Here is a 23,560-nt window from a genome sequence, read left to right as displayed (position 1 = left end):
AACTTAGAGTTTCTTGCCATTATACCCACCAAGAAAATATATTTTCCCCAAAATCATTAATCTTGCATTCACATTAAAGATGCACAACTGAGCCCACAATAACTGTTTAACCCAGAAGCTATGCCAATCTGTATGATTCCTTTACGGGTGATCCATGAACTTCACCAAATTATTTTTCTCGTTAATATGCGTTTACTATCAGTTCTTTTGTCCATGTAAATCATGTCAGAGATCGCAGTCACTACAACAACCAAGATAATACCTGAGGTTAAGCTACGACAAGGAGGCCTAAGGGCCCAGCCCGAAGTGGGGTAGACGCGCGTGCTTTACGCGTGATAGGAAAAAAGAAAGGCCCAATTCCTTCTTCTCCTTGCTTTCTTGGGCCGCCGTTAAAGGCCGATTTGAGTCGGAGGGTCGCCGGATTCCGTTGAAACAGGGCCTCCCCCTGTTCCGTTGTTTTTCCTCCGTTCGGGTTTTCTTCCACCGTCGGCCACCATTGAGGTGGCTATTGTTGGGGTTCTTGGCGAAGTCCAGTCTGTGGCCGATGCCGGCGCTCGCTGTCACCGGCAACTTTCGTTGTGATTGGTGCAAGGCCGCCTCCCTTGTCTTCTCTTTTCTCCTCTCTCTTTACTCAGTGACTTACCCCAAGGCTGGCAATCTCTCCTAGAGAAATCCGAATATACCCCAGTGTAAAGGAGTTCTTTCTTTTGGTGGAAGACTCGTTCGTTTGGCGGACTGCCTATACCCCCTTCCTTCAAATGGAGATTCTCCTTTCATTCATTTTCTGAATTAAGTTCAATGGAGCTCTTGCTCCTCCCTTTCTTTAAAAAGAGAACAAAGGGGGAAAAAAGGGGAAGACGTGAACAAGCTGTTATAGCTATAAGCTATATTGCATATGGTTGCCGCAAACCTTCATCATAAAGAACTTCAACCGAAGGACGGGAAGTTTGACTATAGCATCCCGAGCCTTTGGATGAATGTCTCATTTCCTCGACGCATCCCTGCTTTTCTCTTATAAATGCCATGCAGTGTATATTATCACCATAAAATCATGTTTCCTTCCTAACACATCTAAGATGCGTGAGATAATAATATTATAAACTGACTGCAAAACATGAACTAGTTTTGTAACCAGACTTTGTTATTACTGGAAATCTTAAAATCCAAAAAAAAGCCAGATAGATGTTGAGTTTGACAGCGACAAGTAGACAGATAAATGGCTCACTTCTAGCGTGCCCCTGCTTTGTTCTTATAAATACTGTGTAATATACACCCATCACCAGAGAAAAAGCACTCTTTTAATCCTAAAATATGAATTTTTTTTTTAATTTTCTTTTTCTAGTGCAAAACAAAGCATGCTAAGTAGCCAATTTTGTCCCAGCAGGCATTTACATCCTGAGGTTCATAGATGTTAAATAAGCAAGGTTTTGGATCTTTGCTTTTAGAGACAAAAATGGTATCTTTGCTACCTGAAAGCATTAAAAGATGATGAAACAATCCAACAACCCGAACATTAAACGACTAGGTTCTGAAGATACCAAAGGATGAACTTTTAGGAATTTGATGATTTCCTCCAAGATGGGAGCTTATGTATCACCATAACCACAATCCAATCCTTGCATTTCAAATTTGTAGAGAAAACAAAAAAGACTGACATTGGGACAGCACGCTTACCGACCTTCTTTCTTTCTTCATTAGGTTTGACACAAAGTGCCTGGGCAAGTAAAACAAGAAAACATCCAACAGTATCCATGAAATATACAACACCTGTGACACATTCATGGGGGTGACCTTCTGTACACAGCCGTAGATCCACTGGTTCTGCTAAGATGCCGATGGCTGCTTAATGGTCAACTCAGCCCTCAAGTGAAGAACACCATTGATGAAGAAGAGGCTATCATCAGCCATGAATGATGTCCATGGTATGGCGAACAAATTCCTGTACCCAACCGCCTTCCCACCCGTGAAAGTGTAGTAGCCCTTGTACTTGCTGGCAAACTCTCCCGACAGCCTGGTCCTTGCAGCAAACTCATAGTCTACTGTAAAGCTGATGGAACCCTTCTCTTGCATCCCCAAAAAGAGCCCGAAGCAGTGGAATGAGTTCTGCTGATCCAGGTTGCAGTGAGCCGAGAGGAAGAAGCCCTGCCCGCCAAGGTGGAATGCCTGAGAGTAAACCCGGCCTGAAGGGAACAGTTTGGCACACTCCTCCCGCTTCAGGTCCAGATAGACTATGCATTGTGGGTGGGGCCTATCAAACTCTACCACTTTCAAAGGACGGTATTTGTATGCCCGCTCAACAAACCGCTGACTGGTCGACTCATCTGAAGCAAGGGCACGCTGCCGATGCGGGGTATCTGCCTTGAAGAAGAGTGCCTCAGTGACAGCCTTGGAAGCAAGCTCATGGTCCAGGTCATTGCATGTAAGAACTTTCCTAAGCTTCCTGCAAGTCATATGAGGGAAATGTATAAGACGGATAAGGCGGGACCCTAAGATCTCACGCCGTTCCTCCAACTTCGGGTACTGAGCACGGGCCCACTTGAGCACAAAGTCATAGACTGCATCCTCGGATGCCACCTGGAGGTCATTGCTGGACAGGATAGCTTCAACGCCAGCGAGAGGAAGATTCATCACTTCATCTTGAAACCTGCCAGTAGAATAACTGCTAAGTTCATATTGACATAGCGATAAAAAGTTTATATATAACACCTAATGGCACAAATTAACTCACTTAGTTATGTCCCTATATTTATGGGCGAGGAACTCCTTGGCTGCATCAGTCACTGGCTGGACTGCAGAGGCCATTGAAACGCTAGAAGGGAGATCCAGATACAGAAGTGCAGATTCTGTGGTCATTGGCAAGCTTCTAAGCAACTGACTGCAGTGTCTCATGCAAGAAGCAACTTCAAACTTATCAGCAGCCATCAGCACATCCAGGAGGAGGGAAGGTGAGGTGGTTGACAACTTTCCACTATACATAAAACTTAAAAGCTCCATAAGAGCAGCTTCCTCTGTTCCAGAAAGAAAATAATTCAGTAAAGTGATACATACCAAAAAGCATTTATCTATATAAAATGATAAGTCATAACTCAACGTTGTATGGTGGTTTCTAGCATAGTAAGCTTGACATTAATATCGGACAACATGAACTAATAATACAAGAATTGAGAAACATGTTTATGCGACTCAACATCATGCTATCTCAACTTTCTTAGACTAGTGACAATTTACAGAGCTGCTAACAGATTACACCAAATATAACGTAGTTAGCTGTGGAGTAATGTTAATAATCTTCTTCATGAAAACCTAATTAAATAGGGATTCAAGAGTATGACAATAAATCAAACAGTTATATTTCTTCTTTAAGGTGAAGATCTGACAAGGAGATGCAGATTAGAAGTTGATGAACAACTGCAAATAGTCAAGCTTGCATGTACCATTTTGAAACCATCATAGCAATTCTTCAAAATTACCTGATGCATTGATTCTTAAGGTAGCATGACGTTGGTCAGACTCCCTCATGCCATTTGAAAAAAGCAAAGAGCAAAAAATATGTTAAGAATGCTGCATAGTCATTACAGTCAAGGAAAGAGAAGAACAGAAGAGTACAGATTCTACATAAGGAGAGGTGGGGCAGTTTCTTACCTTGTAAAAGAATGGGCTTTTTGCAGCCAATATTGCAGAACTGATGTAAATAGATTTAACCCTCAGAACATTAGAGCATTCCATGCTCCAGGTTGAATCATTGCTTTGTGAATCATCACCTCCAAAGATTTATACTTTCCAATTAGAATTGCAAACAAAAACTACAGAACTAATGCCAACAAATAAAGGTCTGCGATCAAACATGGCAAGAAAAATAATGATAATAATAATCTGAAACATTTTTAATTGGTCTTGAAAATTATACGAAGTCATATGATCTATTTGACTTTTCTGCTGAACCACCTAAGCTCCAGTCTACCACTGCTCAAATTCTACTATTATAAACTCTTTGGCTGGCCAGACAACCAACTTCACACTTTCACTTCACACCTTTATAATTGTAGATAAAGACTCCCATAAATTATAAATACAGCACCGTTGGCTCAGTTCTTGCTCTATAATGGGCAGAAACAAAGGAGTTGCATAGATGCTAGTTTGTAGTTTGGTCAATCGTGTAAGGATCAAGCCCTATGAGGGTCTGACTGTCAATTCTACACATAAAGTGGAGTGCCTAGAAGCTGTTTTAACACTTAAAAATATTGAATTGCATGAAGGGAAAAATCCAATTAATTTTTTATGTTACAACATAGAGACTAATAATCATACCATAGAAGAAATAATAGAACTTTACATAAGATGGTAACCAGTCAATGGTTGGTAGCATAAAGGCCAGAAGATGGCAAGCAATCAATGGTTGGTATCATAATAGACATCAGAAAAGCAACTGAAAATGCATAACACTAATCTAAATTATCAGAATGAGGTAGTACCAAAAGTTTCCATCCATACTTTCTGACAGATGACCATCTAAATATAGGCTGGAAAATAACTTCATCTCAGAAATTAAATCAAACAAAATTTTGAAACAGTAATTGTTTCTACCATCTCGACCAATATTTGGTGGTGATTCTTCAATCATTGCTACTGCATCCTCATCATTATTTTCAAAAGCTACACAATCCTCGGTGTCGAGCTGGTCATAATTCAAGATATGCTCTGTCGGAGACTTTGCAGACTCTGCAGCTAAAGATTCTAAAAGAAAGAAAAAAGAAACATATTTATTTAATATGACCAATTAACAATTCAACATATGAAAGAATAGTTTACACAAATCATATTAATGGGCAACTACTTCTCCAAAATCCTTCAAATAATACATCAATATTTTTTTTTTGAAAAAACCTCCAAAAACAGTCAGCAACATTAGATCTAATGATAATTTGGCAAGACTGTGTTTGCCCTAGATCAGCCAAGATTACAGTGGCATTCACAAGAATTTCCGTACATTTCCTTAGAAAGGTAGATATCACTGCAAATACTATAAGCTAGATTTCAGAGGAGAATGAAAATGTATTATAAACTATAATTGTTGTGGTTAAAAGTTTTCTAGTGGGAAAGCTAGAACCATCAGTCAGACAACTCCAATAAACTTGATGTTGCATCACATGTAATCATTGAAGAAGTGATAGAATTGATTTTTCCCCAAAAAAAAAGATCAGATGGTGAATGATGACAGCGCTAAAATCTTCCCCATAACCGCAATCAATTTTTTTCTGATACTACCTGGATGTACCTACAGTTATAAGACTGAATATTGCATAACAGAAATAACAGTGCAAGACCTATAACAATAATATGGACATAGAAAAGCATGCACTTATATTAACCAATGCCCAACAATTTTAACATTTATTAACAGGTATAAACATAAACAATAAGCCATGTTCCATCAGTTCGAGTTGGTACCTTTCCCAAGACAAGTCCTCTTTATTGAATAGTGTCTTACATCAATCATTTTGGTCATTGCACTGCCTCACAAGGACTGTCAGTCTGTCAGTGTCCTACATTAACAAGTCTACAGCACCTCAAAAACAAGTTCTCCTTGATCCTCCACTAATAAAACTTATAATCTTCAGAAAATGTACCCCATATTTTATCCATCTAGTTCAGCCAGAGATCCACCGGAACATTCTCATGTCTATTACATTTCTCTTATGCTTATTAGCTCTCTACACTGCCCAATATGATCCATATGGCAAAGGTCATAATATAGTTATGTACAACATTTCCTAATAGGCTATACCATGATCACATGATAATTAAAGCTTTCTCCAGGGAATACAAATTATAAACACTTTTTTTTGAATTTAAAAGGGAAAAAATAACCATTATAGGGTTGTTGGAATCTATTGTTTCAAAATACCAAGCAATAACAACCTTACATGAACCAGACAATAATAATGGCATTAGTGAACGAGTGTCTCCTTAGGAATTAGAGCTGTCAAATGAACGAGCTGTTCAAGAGAAGCTTGTATTCGGCTCAAATAAGCTCATTATGAAAATGTAATTTTAAATACATCAACTCTGCAGCTCCCGCCACCCAAGCCAACTCTCCTGCTCTAGTTGTAACCTCCTACAAAACGTTGATATTGAAAGCAAACGAGTCAGCTGAGCTCGAGATGCCTCGAAATGTAAATAACCTAAGCTCAAGCCCGGGCTAGCCAGGCTGTAACAAGCTTGAGCAGAGCTCAGATCAACTCTCTGGATCATTTAGCTCAGCTCTAGCTAGGCCTAGCTTGGCTGAGATCAGCCCGTTTACACCTCTTGGTCAGAACATAACGACCTCACTTTTAAATTGCTCTCCTAACACAACAGTTAGAATGCTGATCAGACCTTTGGAAGATTGCTAAAATGAACCCATAAACACATTTTGCAACATTGGGGGTTCAAAGAGTGTAAAGCAGTGAGTTTTAAAAGCCTTAAAACTTCAAAGCCAGATGATGATATTGAGTTCCATGTCATGCACAAAATAGATTCAAATACTTATATGCCGTGCATTGACCATTTTTCACTCAGAATAGCCCTTGAAGGGACAATAGATATCACAGACCACTCCATTAACCTATAAATTAGAACAAACAACTTTTTGATAGAAATCCTTAACATGACACGAATGTAATAATATGATGGCACATGTCATTACTCATAATAAAGTATTTCTTTAAGTTCATGAAGTTTCATTAATATTTTATTCTAGTATACATATATTGCATCTTCAACGTAGTCTTATAAAACAATCATATGATGAAAAAAACAAAACAAAACCATATTACTCATAGATATTAAGTTAAGAATTTTGTATATTCATATATATGTATGTATATCCACTTGACATTAAAGACCATTTTCCATTTGAAATTAGATCAAATGCAAATTTAATGAAAAGAAATCTTAGACTAATCTTGGATAATTTGCAAAATCAAGAAATCATGTAAGCCTGACACCTAAACATAACTGAAAGACACTCTTATTCGTAACCCTTGTCAAATAGATTAATGAATCAAATTTCTTATAAACAACAGACAGTTGCCTCAAATTTGATGTTATAAAGGTCAGCCTGATTTACGAGTCACGGTCATCCATTGTGTTCTAAAAAGCTACTGTAGTATTGAAGCATAGGGGACCACACAGCATTTAGGCAAAAGGCAAACAACTAATATAAACTTTGGATTTAAAAAAAAAATAAATTGAAGTTCATAAGAAAATAAAATTAGCTATAAAATTTGTCAAAAGAAATTAAAGGAAACAAAATGGTAGTTAAACTAACTTTTCCAGTTCAATGTGGACCTATGCAACACAACATGATGTGATGTAGAAGTACAATCTTTCCCTACATATCATACAGTAACATGAATTGATCATTCACTAAAACATGCAAAGTTATTCACACGAGTTAAATATAATAGGCAATCTTGAAAACCAATAGAAAGTTCAAAAGAAACAACTAATCAGTAAATCTGTTGCAACTAAGTGAGGTATTTTGTAGGTTAAGCTTGACCCAGTTAGCTTAGGCAGGCTGACTGAGGCAGTTGCTAAGAAGCCTGCCTACGTATAAGGGCCACCCGAGTAGGGTTGAGGAGGGACCGCCTAATTATGTGGCTCAAAGGCAGTTCAGATGGCATATTGGAGATTTTTACCTAATCAAGGAATTTCTGCATCAGTCCAACATATAGGGCAATTTTAGGGCACCATGAATTACCAACTGCTCATTATGGTTGTTTGATGGAAGTAGCTCGCTGCCACAAAAAGTAAGCCATATAGCATATGCCACAGGTAAATACTGTCCGCATACATAACCAACAACCAAAACCAGTAAGAAAAACTAATGCACAGTTTGGACCTGACATACAAATGCCTGTCATGGAGGGCAGAATAGTGGAGGCCTTGTATTTGGTAAAATCCCAATCTAAACAACTTAAAGATTTATATCAAACTAGGAAGGCTATTAGAGCTTTAGGTACATCCAAATAGCAACATCCTGTTGAAGTATATGATACAATCCCTATGAAGTTACAAGTACTCTAAAATAACATCTAACATAAATAAACACAAACTTTCACCTAAACGACATTGATGGGAAAATCAAAGGGTTTATAATAACTTATCATCAAATAAAAAAGCATTGTAGTGCACAAGGCTCTCGCCGTAGCGGATCGGGGACACCTGCATGTGGAGATGCTATTTCCATATTTCAAACTCATGTCACCCAAGTTATAATGGAGCAAGCTTACCATTACTCCAAGGCTCGCCTATGTAATAACTTGTCGTCAAATATCCTTGTTAATTAAATGCATGATGCAATAAGACAAATAATCAACCGGACTTTTTTTGGATCCCTAGATACTCTAAAAAAATTGATACTAACAAAAACCCAAAAGCATCAAGGCTCCTGAATAGGAAAGAATATTTGGTAACATTAGTTATAGAAACCTTTTTATTGTCAAACCCTATTCAAGGTCTCATTCCAGCTCCTAGCACTCAGCACATGCGAAGCACGAGAAGCCAAAAAAAAACTAACTCTGGATATTTAGATTCATATAGCATCAAAGATAATTTGGCGTCCAATTTGTTTTTTCCCTTCAACTTGCAATACTATAGCTAGATTTGAAAAACAATCTCATTTACTTATAAAGTTACATCTCTATTTTAAATTTCCTATCGTTTTTTAACTCATGAGCCTTAGATTTCCAGTATTTTCTAACTTTAATGAGTAATAGAAGTATTTTTCTTCATCGGCACTCGACCCAACTGATTTAATTTTTGTTTAATTTTCCTATGACTATCCTATAAGAGCACCGTGCTCAAGTCGAGATCCAAGTGATCTCCTCTAGCAGGATTTCAAAGAAAACAAAAGTTGGGATATAGGAGAGAAGGGAAAAAAGGGGGAAACTCAAATTTCTCTCTCCTCACGTGCAGTCACAATTGCCAGCATTTTCCCATCTCATGTGAGATCATGTGAGATAGTCGAATGAATGTCAAACGACAGACCTCTAACACTTTGGAGTTCTCATTATATATAGCAAGAGATAATCCCATGCCCATACACTTTTTAGCTTTCCAATGTTCATAACACCTCCATTTATCTATCATTATTCACTTATCTAATTTTCTGCTCCTTTATGCCTCTGAACACATATAGTAACAAGCATGTAATGGGAAAACAATTTATTAGCTTTAAATATGATAAAACAAATATTAAGCTACTAGTATTTTAAGGTTTAAGCCTACCTGAGGTTGCAATGTGCCAGATCCTTCACTGAAATCCAAGTCCACTATCAATCTAGCTTCCTTCAACTATAGTTAAAATCGGAGATGTGAAATTTATGCGCATTCTAACTTCTAAGACTCATTAAAGGAAACTCTTACACCCCAAGACTCGAGGAATATGCAACTAATTTCCTAGTATTTGCACAGATATAGTACAGTCTACAAACTCACCACAATCTAACAATATCAGATTTATTTCTTTTAGTCTCATAAATTATAGGTGAACAGGAATTGGAATGTCTCATGCATCTTCCTATCTGGTTAAATTTTTGAGTAAAATCAGTCCAAACAGGAAACTTTGATGTTTTATGGTTTATTAGAAAGTTGTCTTACAATATTCTCAGCATATGCCAAAGCAGCTAAATACTGATGAAACCAGATCTTATGAGTGTTCTAGGACTCTTTGAAGGGGAAAAACTCTAAGCAGTATAATTAAACCTGAGGTGCATTCTTATAAAAACATAGCACTCATACAGAAGAACAAAATGCAGAGTTTGTAGTTATTTTTATTTGGTTAAATTTGAGCTCTAAGTATTCATTTACAAGTCTATTAAGTTTCAGAGGTGAATTCGAGTTATTAAACAAGATTAAGAATATTCATGGTGCTAGGGCTAAGAAGTTTATTCTGAGGTAGAACTATACCACAAACTGATCAAGGTCATTATGATTGTTCCAAAATGCCATTTCAAGTCTCCATTACTAACATCATATGATATGGCATAGTTGTGGCCCAGAGGAAAGGAACACTCTGGAAGTAATTTTACTTGCTATTATTTTTTAGCCCACTAGAAGTCATAACCCATCATTAGTAAAATAAAGCCTTGCTCATTGTGCTACTCATTTACATTTTGAGATTTCATTTGGTTGGCTAGGACAACAAAAAATATGAAAAATTGATTTAGAAAAATCTTGAGTTATGTTGAATAATTCATCATATTCATCACTTGTACCTGATACTAGACTAATATTATTAGAATAAATCAGATATTCTCAAGACTGATCTTCTTGGCAGGGTGAGATCATCAAAAATTTGTCAAAGTATGAGCTGCAATAAGTCTGATAGAGGTAAAACATCTTCAGCATATCCCCAAAAAAGACCCCAACTTCTCAATATCCTAACCAATAGAATCACCTTCCAATATGTCTTTAATTAGAACCATAAAAAAAAAGCGTCTTGAAATTAAAGGCACAATGATGATATATAAGAAAATCTACAACAATATCCACTGCTAAAGAGCTGCTTTCATCTAGTCCCCCCATTCCAAAGAAAATGTGATTCAAGTAGAAGATCACATGATGGAGGCAGCAGGGGGGAGTAACGAAGAAAGAAAGAAACAAAGATTAAGAAGTCAATATCTAAGTTTAGGGTGGATTAATATAATTTATTATGTGTTAGTTGGATGGAGAAAGCATCTTAGCCTATGATATAAATTGTGATGGGAAATTTCAGTACATAAATGATCATGGATCAATAAACTGGGGGAAAAAGCAAAGTGACAGAACTTGTGATGACAGAAGTAAATCTTATTTAAGGAGAATAGCACATGAGTGACTTTGAGTAATCTGAATTTTGATGTTCATAAACAGCCATGGATAAGCAAGTTATTCTTTTCCATGTACTATTAAATTAAAAAAAAAAGATATTTATCCACCTAAATCTTGACATTTATTCTTTCATAATATTTCAAAAATATATAGATGAAGATAACAGCAACTCCAGTTTACTTGCATGTCTGATTAATTTAAAATTGGCAAAAAGGAATAGAGAAGGTGGGATACTTGCAATTTCTACTCAGTTGGTTTTAGTCAGAAATTTGAGTACAGGACAGAATGAATCATTTCTTCTTTGGCAATTCATAAAGATAAAACAAAATGTCTAGAGTGACAGACAACTAGATATAGGAAGGATAAAACAGGAAAAAGTAAAAGAAATGGAGAAAAGAGGGAGGATGAGAGTAGCATTTAACCATCGAGCTGTCAAGGAAACCTTTCTTGACTAATGTGACCATGTAATGTGTTACTTACCATGATATCACAAGTTATGTTGAGAATAAATTGGGCAAAAGACAGATTTTCACTATTATTTCATGCTGCATACATTAGGTCATGCAATGCCCTTAAAGAAAACAATAGTTAACAATATAATCCAATCACTAGATCATTTGTATAAGTTAATTAGAAATTATATAGTGCTCAATTGACTAACAAAAAAAAATGTAAACAATGCATGCAACAAGTTTATAGTCATATCCCTTATCATCTTTTTAACGGTTAAGCAAACTAACAACAAAAAGTAACATGTAAATAGTACTGCATAGAAGTTCCTCACCACATAGACATTTCATGATCAGTTTTTTTGTAACTTCTTGAATTGGAAGCATGATTGCATCTAGCTTCTCTTGATATATGGAAACGTATTTAACCACCAATAAGCTGGACTCTGAAGTAGTATTCACTCTTGTGTTTAACTTTTTTGGATAGTAGATTTGAAACTGATGTGCACATGAAATTAAGAATCATGTTCTTCCGGGGCATCAAAAATTATCTTAGTGATGTTTTTTAGATCATCTGCTTGATGGCTGTGTCAGTGCTGTCAGGAATAGGAGAAAAAAAAAGGAAAAAAAAACATGTTGGCCGTCATTTTTCCAACCAAAAAGAAAAGATGGGAAAAATGAAAGGAAAGGAAGAAAGAGAGGATGAGATGAGCCAGAAGATCAGATAAGGAATGCAGAAGATGAGATATGGAATCCATCACAACAAATAAGAAATATGTTAATCAACAAAATTTGGGTTCTTACTGTGCCCTACGTTAAAAAGTTGCCAGACCACTCTAAATACAAACTTAATGAATTTAAGCCCGTGATAGTCCAAGCACAAATCTCAAGATCTTACGATCCACGGTAATGGATGGTAAAATCCAGATCAAAGTAGGCTTCAGCAATATGGATCAGATCCATGGATTAGGAGCAGCTTGGATTGCAAGATCCAGACATGGATGGTAAGATTCATATTGTCGATTTTACGATCCTTTCTGTTGTAAGATCCAGATTAATATTAAGTTATTGCATATTAAAGCAACTGCAATGTCCATTTTTTAAGATCCATTAATGTCTGACTTTCATGATGATCAATTCATCATCAATAATCTCCCAAAACATAATACTAGCAATCTCAAGGATTTCAACTTTCAAAAAAGAAATCTAGTTGTTGAGGATATAAGACCTAAAACTTCATCTCTTATACTATTTTCAGAATCCGATTGCTTTTCTTCCACAACCTTCTACTTTCGAAGATGAATTGATGCAATGCATTTTTTTCTTTTTGTTCACGTTCATATAGAAGTTAGATTGCTCATAAAGGTGAGAAAACTCCTTATCAAGATGCCCATGGGGGGAACTTAGTTCATCAAGGGGCAAGAGGAAAGAAGGCAATTTTGCATGTCAAACCTGAGAACAATGATGATAATGATAATGATGACATTTCACATCTTTTTCTTTGTCCGATAACCTTGTCTATGTGCATCTTCTTACATCAAATTAAGATATCCATACACTTGTATGATGGCATTTAACCATATTGAATAATCAACAAAGTGTTTGTTTCTTGGACACGATATCTATGAGCTTGTGATTGTTGGAAACTAAATTTTTATTTCTTTATATGATGGCTTCTTACTCATTAATAATTCAAATTACAGTTAGATCATGCTTCTTACTTTATCTTATTGTTTTACCCTTGTTAAATGTTTTTTTAGAAAAAAGGACAATTCTAACTCTCCAATACAAGCCAGTATCCAAATTGACTCCCACTGTAATTTACAATATGACCACAATCTTAAAAACATAGGTCCAAGCTATAACCAAACTAAGACATTTTCAAGACCAAGTTTGATGCCTAATAAGCATAAAATTAGACATTTAAAAAAATTTCATCTTATACAAAAACTAACTAATATTCAATTGATGTATTTCAGGAAAATTTGCACCAACTATAACTCTTTCATATCTATCTTAATTTCTATACCTTTAATGAACAAGGAATACATAAAACTAGTGGTCTAAAAACTAATCAAAGGTATGCAACTTCTTTATTAACCAAGACAAGTAGGGATTTGTAGGACTATTTGAAATTTCACATATGCTCTGGTCAGATCCACCTCACTAACATCCCTGAATATAAGGGTATACAGCCAAACATACCAACACCAAAGTGTTACACAGACTGTCCCAATGAGGATCTCAGATGTACTCTGCTCCCCGTTATGCAAGAAGTTAACAACCGATATCTCAGTCATCAAGAGGAGTGGCTAATGATGAGATGAATTGAGATCTCAGTTTATGCCAACTAAGATCGAAGGCTGGAAGGATTTGGAAAGAACTGCAATATTCTGAAATCTCGATCGATATATAGGAACCAAGATATAGAAATATCACTCAATATGGAAAAACATAGATTAATTGGATCTTTGAGGCATTGTATTTAGTATTTAACAATTTAAAAGTATATGTTGGTATCAAGTTGGCCAATATGTCGGGATGTACTATTAAGACAACAAGGGCTGAAATTGAGCGCCCAATACCAATATCAACCGGTGTCTCGGCAAAGATGGAAAAACTTGCTTGTATATGGATTTGGATGACAACCATTGCCTTGCAAGGCTTTCAACTAATTTTCGCATACAAAGTCACTAGATTACTGCTCAATTTCAAGATCCATTGATAATCTCTAACCATGATATAAAACATTTGAAAGGTGAAGCTATCTTGACAGTGACTCAGTCTACTAATATATGACATAAATAATCATTCAATTTTCTTTATGCACATTCTCAGCTGAAAACGTATTGGATTGTTCACCGTCTGATCGAAACCTTATCTCCGTCTGCAATAGTAAACAGTTGAAAAAAAATAAGAAAAGCAAGTAAACTTCACCTTCATCTTATCCCAAGTGTAAATTTTTCTCGTTTCCCATGCTCAACCTGATCTTGCCGTAAACTGCCACTTAAAAAAGAGGTGACTTTACCACGACAAAACTTAAATTCTCAGATTTTGTAACTCCAATCATCATGTTCCAGAGAACCCTTTTAGTCCAAAACTACTCATTCGTCGTAACATAAGGTAGCTGTCTTACAGTTTTCATGGTAGGGGTTAAAAAGAAAAAACTCATCAACCCATGTCTCTGAAAATCTTAGAGAGGGAAATCGTAGGATTTTATTCAAGAATTCGATCCAACATGCTCTAAAATACCAAAAAGGCAAATCATAAACGTCAAATGTAGAAAAAGAAAAGAAGGGCAAAAAAAAATCCTAAGTACAGTTTCCCTTCATCCTATCTCAATTCTAAATCTTTCTTGTTTCCCATGCTGAACCTAACCTATCGAAGTGACTCTAGAAATGAATTGATCTCATTGGGACAAAATATAAAATTCCCAGAGTTTGTCCAACCCCCTAACCTTTCACTACTTCTTTGCCTCATTAACCTGATCCTGATGTTCCAGAGAATCTTTTTAGTCTATAACTACACATAATTCACTCACCAAAAACTACTCATTACCCATAATATGCCGTTTCTCTCTTTAGAATTCCATCTGCTAGGGGTTTAAATAAAATTTTAAAAAAAAAAAAAATCCTCAACAACTCAAGCCCCTACATTGATCGAATATGCTTACCCGATGACCCTCAGACTCGGGGGAAGAAATCTCCGAGAAGGAAAGATTAGGGTTTTGTTCAAAAAAAAATTGATCCAGCATGCTTAAAAAAAAAAAGGAATCATAAACAGCCATACAATACCATGCGAATTGAGGCTCAAACACAAAACAACGAAGAAGAAAAGGACAAAATTCTCCATTGCAAACAAGATTATGCAAGGAAAAAAGAAACAAAGATTTTAGCAACAAGAAAAGAAAAAGGGCTAAATCTCTGAGGAATAAGAGATCGGGAGGTAGGCGGTGACCTTTGTCCTTCTTGATCTCCTCCCTCTTGCGCTTGGGGTGCCGCGCCCACTCCACGGCGGCCGCTCCGCCCTCGCCGTCGGACTTGCTCCCCGGCGGCTCCGCCATGATCTCGATCCGCAGCACGCGGTCGGAGAAGTTGCTCGAGTTGAACGCGAACTCGAAGTTCTGGTCGCTGCCGCTCGCCCCGCAGAAGTCCGAATCCATCACCGCTCGGTGGTCGAAGAGATCCCCACCGCCCATTCCCCTCTTCCCCTTCCAAAGAGAGCGCCAAGATCGAAGCCTTAGTAGCCTCGACGCAGCTTCCCGATTGCTTGACCTTTTACCCCTAGAATTTTCTTTCTTCTTTTCGGTCGGACAGACAGCCGAGAAAGGAAGGAAGGTACCCTTCGGCGCGGCGGAGATTAATATAGAAAATTCGGGGCGAGGGCGATGGTAATGGGACGGACTCAGGCCGGCTGTTCTCTTGGTTCTCGTAACTTCTTCCGCACATAGCTTTTTAAGTCAAGGGCTATTGATGAATCACAAAAGGATTTGTCCGAAGAGACAAGCATTGGATTGTATCTCAGACCGCCATGAGAGGACTCCTTACCTATTTATAAAATCTTTAAATTCTTACAAGTGACTGGTTCAAGCATACGGTTGCAAGTATGGAATCATCTTTTAACAAAAGTCATTTGAATTAGAAATTAGATTTTAGCTTCCTTATTCTTAACAGTGTACACATGAACAACCCCTTTTATTCTAGCTTAGCACCATCAAATTCATTAGTTGTGCCACTCCCCAACTATTGTGTGATAGAGAGAATTTTTCATGTACATGAAATAAAAGCTGTATAGCGTTGCTCTTTAGAAATTGCTCAAAATCTATTGTTGTAGATGCAATGGAGTGGAGTATTGATGAGTAATGTAATAACTTCTAAGGCAAAATTATTTGTACTAGATTAGGTATTCTATTTGCTAATAGAGTTATTTTTATGTGCCATAATTTTGTCTATTTTGATGCCCAAGTAAACCGTGATGACATATTACTTTATAGAGATCGTATATCAACCATTATTGCTGGTTTTAGATCGTAGATATGAAAAGAGCATGGTCGCACCTTTCAACCTCTTATCTAGAGAAGATTTCATATAGCCTTAGGGTTTAAAAAAATCACATATGATCAAATTGTCGATGCTCGTTAGATTGGGAAATATTGCTTTGAAGAAGCGGAACAGAGAGTAAAGAATATCTTTACTTCTGAAAATGGAAACCTTGAGCAACAGATTTGGAGCATGCAGTTGAAGTTGAGGATGGACTTATTTATAATAATTACTAACGATTATTGGCTTTGATCAAGGAGTAACGTAAGTTCCTGCGGCAGCAAAAAATCCTTGGCTACAAAAATCTTAAATTTCATGGTTGAAGCACAGTGACGCTACTATAAAATTCTACCATGGAGCAACTATTGTGAGGAACAATAACAGAATAACAATAACTAAAAGAGTTGATGGATCCGTTGTGATAAATATGCCGATATCAAGCAGCTACTCAAAGATCTTTTTTATGGCAAATGGTATTCTTATCAGCCTATTATGATAGTAGAGCTTCCTTCAGTTCTATTGCCACTAGAATCCAAATATCGAGGTGAAGAAATGTGGTCGGTAGACTAGCTTTGAGCTTAGAACTTGGACTGGAGAGTTGGTGGAAGAAGTCGATGACCATTGAATCTGAGCTTGGATTAAATGGATTACTTGGTATCACCTGATCGAGTTGGAAATTGAAAAGGAAGTCCACTTTCTAAAATTTGTCTAGTGGGAAACTTTTGGATTCTTAAATTACTGGATTCTGAGAAAATTGTGGAAAACTTAAAAGTAGCAGAGTTTCAGGAAAGAGAATGAGTGAAAAAACATCTTTGGAGATCCTTTGGTCACCCTCTTATAAGGAATGGGTTTGGTATTTGTTACCAAAATTGGCGCGACGTGCAGTAACTATTTGGTAACTATCCCACGTTAAGCACGTGGATGATAACAGTTTGATCATGCAATAATGACTGAGCTAGTTGGGAGTAACCGCTCTTAAATTAATATGATTATAGTCACACTATTAGTAGGCATGGGCCGCTTTTAACTAGGCTTGAATTGGAGACACGTGTTTCTTCCCTATTGTTCGGTTGGATCAATTCGGCACTTCGGCCAATATCGAGGTAAAGCTGACTACGGGCTTTATCGAGGTTAGGACGACAAATATACACCACATCAGATTCCATACATTGTGTCAGCTAGCAATAATCATAGTCATACTGTAGATTTCATGGACGAAGAGTTTGACAATGCGATTCTGAGATGTCTTCGGATCATGCCCTAGGTTCCAACTTATTCTTCAAAGCATTTTGGCCTCCTCTGTTCTTGAGTTCTAATTTGGATCTATGCTGAATATTTGGAAGTCCACTTTCATTGCGCTGCTGCCTAAGAAATCCAATCCCCTTGAGGCAAAAGATTATAGACCAGCGAGTCTATGTAACACAGTTTACGAGATAGTAATTATACGAAATTCCTAGTTACTGTATGAAGCCTATTATGCCATTTCTGATTTCCAATGAACAAGGTGCTTCTGTCTATGGCTGCAATATCTCAGACATTGTTTATCTGGCTCAGGAGCTAATGCACTCTCTGAAGAGGACCTCAAAATCTAAAACCATGATGATGATCAAACTTAGAATTGGTTTGAATGTTGCTTGAGGCAACCAAATTTCTCGGTTCCAGTAAATGGTGTTCCTTCAGATTGGTTCCAGTCATCCACGAGCCTGCACCAAGGCTGACCTTCGCCACCTTTTCTTTTTGATCATTTGTGCGGACATGTTGTCAAGATCTATCTTAAAGAGGGGCAGTGGGTACTCGTTCTTTGCAACCCTTCCAGATATCTTAACGAGGGGCTGCAGGTTTCACGTATCCTTTTCGCGGAAAACTGCATGCTGGTTGGTCGTCGGCATGCAATTCCAATGGCGTTGGATGTTCCAATTAAAGATGGGAGTCAGGACATACCTAAGCATCCTTCTTTCTGGCTCTCGGCACTCTCTGCTAACGACTTCGGCCCTCTGTACAAGAAGTTGCAGAGCCGGTTAGACAGTTGAAAATGGAAGGCTTTGTTTCATCAAAAAAGAAAACGGAAGGCGTTGCCCCTCTGGAAGTGCAACTACGATATCTCTTGGGAAAACTGTGTTGTCCTTAGAAATGTTATTAATGAACTCAACATGCTATTTGGGGCCTTTCTTTGGGGTCACAGCACTGATCGAAAGAAACCACATTTGGAGTCTTAGGATAAGATTTGTCACCCTCTGAACGAAGGTTTCGGCAGCAAACATTGATGGGTAAAGCATTCATACAAGTAGTTATTAAGCCACAGTTACTTTGGAGTTTGGAGCCAGGTGGTGGAGACTAGATACCATCTTGATGGCTCTTGGGAGAGTTATTTGTCAAAGCACCTCATTTGCTGCTAAACAGCTTCGATGGAGCATTGGATCCGGGAAGCATATTTATGTGCTGTCCTCGCCGTTTATCACCTACACACCCTTGAACCACATGCCCATTCACAGAAACATGGCTACTAGAACTCTACATCATTAATTCGAATGCTTAGTTTCAATAGATCTGGGGGTCTCGGACTGCGCCTCGAATCCATTAATTATTTCAGGTTGGATGGCAGCAGCTCTCCTGCAAGAAGCTGCTGGTAAGTCAACTTCTCAATGAACACTGCAATTACTGTGATCTCTACTTGGACTGTGAGAAAGACTTGAACCGTGTGTAGTTTGAATTCCTACTTGCAATGCAGTTCGGATGGCCTCAGCTATCAGCCCTCTTCCAGAACAAAACGTCTTTACGGCCCATGAAGGTAGAGTATCATACGCTGGTGTCCGGCGTGGGAAACTGATGGATCGTATATAAATCATTCAAACCTTCCCATGTCTGCGGCTTGGAAGACGACTCCGAGACCATTATGAAAAGCCAACGTTAACGATAAACCAAAACCTGGGCGCAAGACGATCTACGTTATCTTGTGATCAAACTTCTCTTTCCCCTGATCTCCATTTACTTATTCATGCTAACTCCTATGAATGCATCTTCTACAGGCATCCACATGCATAAAAGTTAATCCTGTAATCATTTCATAAAATTTCATAAAGGGAGTCGATGGTGCGACAAGTTTACAGCACTCCATAAGGCAACATGCATCCATGTCCAGGACACCAAAAGCTCTTCCCAGATCAATCTTGTAGCAATCAAAATCACAACTGTCATATTGAAGGTCAGCTAGAAGGTTCTTGAAATTAAGGAGCACCTTCAACAAGATTTAACTAAAAGAGCACCTACCCAACAAGCTAGGTTCGAACTTCCAATATACCAATCAAGAGAGAAACACCAATTTCAAACAGTTCCAACTTGCATTCAATGCCACTATTGAGTGATTTGGCAGTTGATACAACATGAGTAGATAGAGCTCCCAAAAGCCACAGCTATATTGTAATTCCTTATAATAATCTCTTTCAGAAAACCAATGGAGGAATTAATCAAGCTCCAAACCCACTTGCCTTAAACAACAAAACTCAAATATTTGAACCCTAACCCCATCCTACTACCCTATACAAATCAAAAACCTGCCCCATTTTAATTAGTAAGTAGGCCTTCAATTCTTGAAAGCATCCTGCAAGTTCATCACTTCAGTTATTTCCATCCATGCAGAAGAACATGTACGTACAGATAATAAATTATCACCATATTCATGAAAATGGGATAGAGAGTAATCAAAATTTATTCCAAATTTACGCAAATATTACATGAATGATCGCCATTTACTTATTCATGCTAACTCCTATGGATGCATCTTCTACCGGCATCAATGATTTTGAGACTTGCAAGCTTGCCTCCCTTCCACCGGTATTTTTTTTTAAAAAATAAATCTTTTATCATTTCGAAGAAATGGTTGGTCGCACTCTACAATTTATATATAATTGGTTTACATGGCATCCACCTTATGCTTTATCAATTTTGCCAATTTACATCGTTGATTAGAGAATGGCTTATGAAGCACCTTCAAAATAAGGTAAGAGCAGGAGGGGGGCTGAAAATAGGTGGCCAATGGGCCTTGATTAATGTTGACATGGGTCGATCCTATTCAAACAACCGCTATGTACATAGGATTAAGGCTACACACATCTAACTATTCTCAGACCCCATAGCAATAGGAGCCTCGGGCACTGGAGACCACCTATTGTTTTGTTGATTAATCTTATTTGACCAGCTTATTAAAAAAATTTATATTTGCTTGGCCCATTTCAAGCCTTGGTGGTAGGAGCAAATTAAACTCCTACGTCTTAAAATGTGCATGGACCACGATTGTACACACTTGATCTTGGGTAAATTTCCCTAATCTCAGAAGTTTCAAGTTACATATATTATGCTTTTATTTTGCATATTGGGTATATTTTCGCATGATCATCCTTGATTTTGAACAAACCGCTTAAACAATATTTAAGGTTAACAACTACATATTGATTTCATACATAACCCAGAACATTAAAATCCAATTTTAGAGATTGCCTCTGTACAATTAATTCTTAGATGATAAAACAAAAAATAATAATATTATTATTAAATAAATTTCGAGTTGACTGGATTGGGAATACTTACCCAATATTTTTTGCACCTGAAAATCACATACATGGCATGCAATGAATTCACTGTGTCGTCCAAAGATTCTTCAATCATTTGCTACGTGATGTGCGACAAGTACCGGTAAAATCATTTTCGCTGAGGTTTGCCTGCCGAAGGACATGTTAAAGAGTGATATTGCTGATTGTTACCTTGGCAAATCCTTCTATAGGCGCAGAAAAACAGGAGGGGGAACAAAAAATCTACTTCTCCTCCACACTCAACAATTCCCTTGATGGCAGCTCAGCTTGGTCTTCTAAAACCTTACCGTGGGAAGGATCAAATTGGCGTGCATATATTGTAATGGTATAACCAAAATAGTAAGAGCCAACCTCATAATATAGTGCTATTTCTTGTCTAACATTGAAACTTTTGAATATAATTGCGTTGGTAACCTAGAGTGTCCTTTATGTTTAGAACCTAACTAATATTGAATCTTTGCTTTAACTGTGAGGATCCGTGCGGGCGTGTATTTAGTACTACATCGGTTATTCGCTAGGTAGATCTTAGATACTTATATAGGATCAATGAACCCAAACAATATCTTTTGGGTAGTTATTTTGAATGAGGTCCTTCATTGTTATAAATGATATCAAAGCAGACTCGATCCATAACCTATGTGGACTAGAAGACATTACAACATAAATATGTTAGAGGCTGACGACGGGCTAATCGTAGTGTTTGTGATTAGATTTGAATGGAGTATGTGAGAATCCGTGCGGGTGTGTATTTAGTCCCACATCGATTATTCAATTTGCTTATTTTGCTCATGATAACTATGCAGGATATATCTAGACTTTTTCTATCAAGTCGTTTTGAATGTTTAAGAAATCCAAGAGAAACATGAAAGGCTTGTTGAATATTTTAATTTTAGATACCTCAGAAAAAACTAAACTGCACGTATAGTCAAATTAACACTTCTGAAATGCAAGAGCATGTTAACCATTCTCGTCAGCGCAGGGCTACACAATGGTGGATGGCCCTCCCCAGTTACCCCTAAATTTCTGCAACCTTGAAGAAAGGATTGATCCCAAAGTCTTTTTTACAATCACCAAGAATATTAAAAACTGGAGCAGTTCAAACTGCTTGGAGAGCAGCCGTCTGAAGACACAAGAACCATAAAAGTTTGAAAAAAGGATTGATCCCAAGTCTTTTTTACAAGCACCAAGAATATTAAAAACTGGAGTAGTTGAAACTGCTTAGAGAGCAGCCGTCTGAAGACAAAAGAACCATAAAATTCAATTACCATCAGATAAATAATCGAGGTAGAAAATAAATAATATCATATACTTGATAGACTATGGCGCGATGGCCATATTCTCCCATGGTTTTCGTCTCTTAAAACTAGCCTTCACAAGCTCCCATATATCTTTCCAGAGGAGTATTACAAGGCATATATACATGCATGTCTGTGTCAACAAAAGCCACGTATGCATGAGACACGAGCTAAGGAAGTGTACTTCTTAATTGGCTCCTGTATATTAAGTGCGAAAGGGGTGCCTCTCAAGCTGATCAAAATGTTCATCAAAAATTTAAAAAGCTACTCAAAATATAGGATGCTTTAGAAGTAGGAAACGTAAAATAAGAAAAAGAAGAGAGGACTGTTTATGAAAGGAAAAAGAAGAAGAAGAAGAAGAAACATGAGGAGATAACTTATCAAAATCAAGCATATTTGATGCGAATCAAATGAAAGAAATGTGAAAAATAAACTATCCTGGAAATGACCGAGAGCTCACAAGAAAATGATAAAGTAGTGGGCTTTACTAGTGCCCCGGACAACAGAAGGGTCCCTTAAAAGAACCTAACTTTGGTCCTCCGAGGTAGCACGAAGGGACCCCAACGCTGAACCGCTTCTATTCGTTAATAAATATTCAAAGTACCGTTAAGCTTACCATATTCGGAATACAAACCAAATATTTTGTGCGTTCCAAATCAAATATCTCTTAATAACAGAAGCTACTTGCTAACTCTACCAGTTCGAAGATCTTCGAGAAAACCAGAAAGCTCATACCATGCACGGAGATTGATAAATTAAAGATAAAAACCATAGTTCTACATAGAACACTTACCCTTAACTTGTAAGAACAACCCCAGAGAGAGAGAGAGAGAGAGAGAGAGAGGAGCTCCCTTCAATCCAAGCAGGAGAAGAAGGAAGGCAAGGACGTCTCCTGGGTCATGCACAGCCCTTGAGGTGCACCCTCATCTGCTCACGAACCGGTGCACCCAAAGGTATTCATGAACCAGCAGCCGTATACACCCCACTCCCCCTCGTGGGTTGGATCGAAAGGAGCTCTTTCAGCTATGCACCCTTCCTTCTTACCACTGCTCCCCCTCCACACCCTCCTCACCAACTCCTCGCATCAAAGTATATAAAACCCAACTCGATCCAATGGCTACGTATCTTTCTTTTCGTTCTCAAGGATCCATACGCCAACCTATGGATGGACAAATTAAGGTGCTGGGCCTGGCTTTAAATAGAGCTCATGAGAGGATGGAGAGAGAGGAACCCTAGATTCGACGAGGGCCGTCGGATGGACTATGGGGACATGAAGGGAAGGGATTTCCTCGGTAGTTGAGCCGGAGGTCACTTGGGCATCTCTTTCTTTTTGGTAA

At 37.7% G+C, this 23,560-nt stretch overlaps 1 protein-coding gene and 1 long non-coding RNA gene across 2 annotated transcripts; both read right to left on the bottom strand.

The window, feature by feature from the left end:
* Positions 1-1,586: 1,586 nt before the first annotated feature.
* LOC103710040 (BTB/POZ domain-containing protein POB1) lies at positions 1,587-15,834 on the bottom strand. The gene is made up of 6 exons (XM_089926461.1): positions 15,261-15,834; positions 4,585-4,734; positions 3,644-3,761; positions 3,471-3,535; positions 2,729-3,008; positions 1,587-2,644 (listed from the first exon to the last, which is right to left on the bottom strand). Exons 1-6 carry the CDS (start codon positions 15,499-15,501, stop codon positions 1,825-1,827), a joined length of 1,674 nt encoding a protein of 557 aa, XP_089782587.1. The 5' UTR covers positions 15,502-15,834; the 3' UTR covers positions 1,587-1,824.
* A 5,030-nt stretch (positions 15,835-20,864) lies between these two features.
* Positions 20,865-23,560, bottom strand: LOC120111924 (uncharacterized). Its single transcript, XR_015972355.2, has 2 exons — positions 23,017-23,560; positions 20,865-22,455 (listed from the first exon to the last, which is right to left on the bottom strand). It is a non-coding gene; the product is annotated as an uncharacterized LOC120111924 (long non-coding RNA).

Source organism: Phoenix dactylifera, chromosome 12 (genome assembly GCF_051530095.1).
Source record: "Phoenix dactylifera cultivar Ajwa chromosome 12, Ajwa_hap1_PhDact_Kaust_v1.1, whole genome shotgun sequence".
In the NCBI taxonomy this organism is placed as follows: domain Eukaryota; kingdom Viridiplantae; phylum Streptophyta; class Magnoliopsida; order Arecales; family Arecaceae; genus Phoenix; species Phoenix dactylifera.
The sequence above is the reverse complement of the archived record's forward strand: the minus strand, read 5'-3'. Positions and strand labels throughout refer to the sequence as shown.

Bases quoted from the DNA above. Each gene is read 5' to 3' on its own strand.
- LOC103710040 (XM_089926461.1), bottom strand. From the start codon at position 15,501: ATGGGCGGTGGGGATCTCTTCGACCACCGAGCGGTGATGGATTCGGAC. The intron at 3,762-4,584 runs GTAGAAACAATT...AAATCTTTGGAG, and splicing joins ACCAAATATTGGTCGAGATG to GTGATGATTCACAAAGCAAT. The intron at 3,009-3,470 runs GTAATTTTGAAG...TTTCTGGAACAG, and splicing joins CTTAAGAATCAATGCATCAG to AGGAAGCTGCTCTTATGGAG.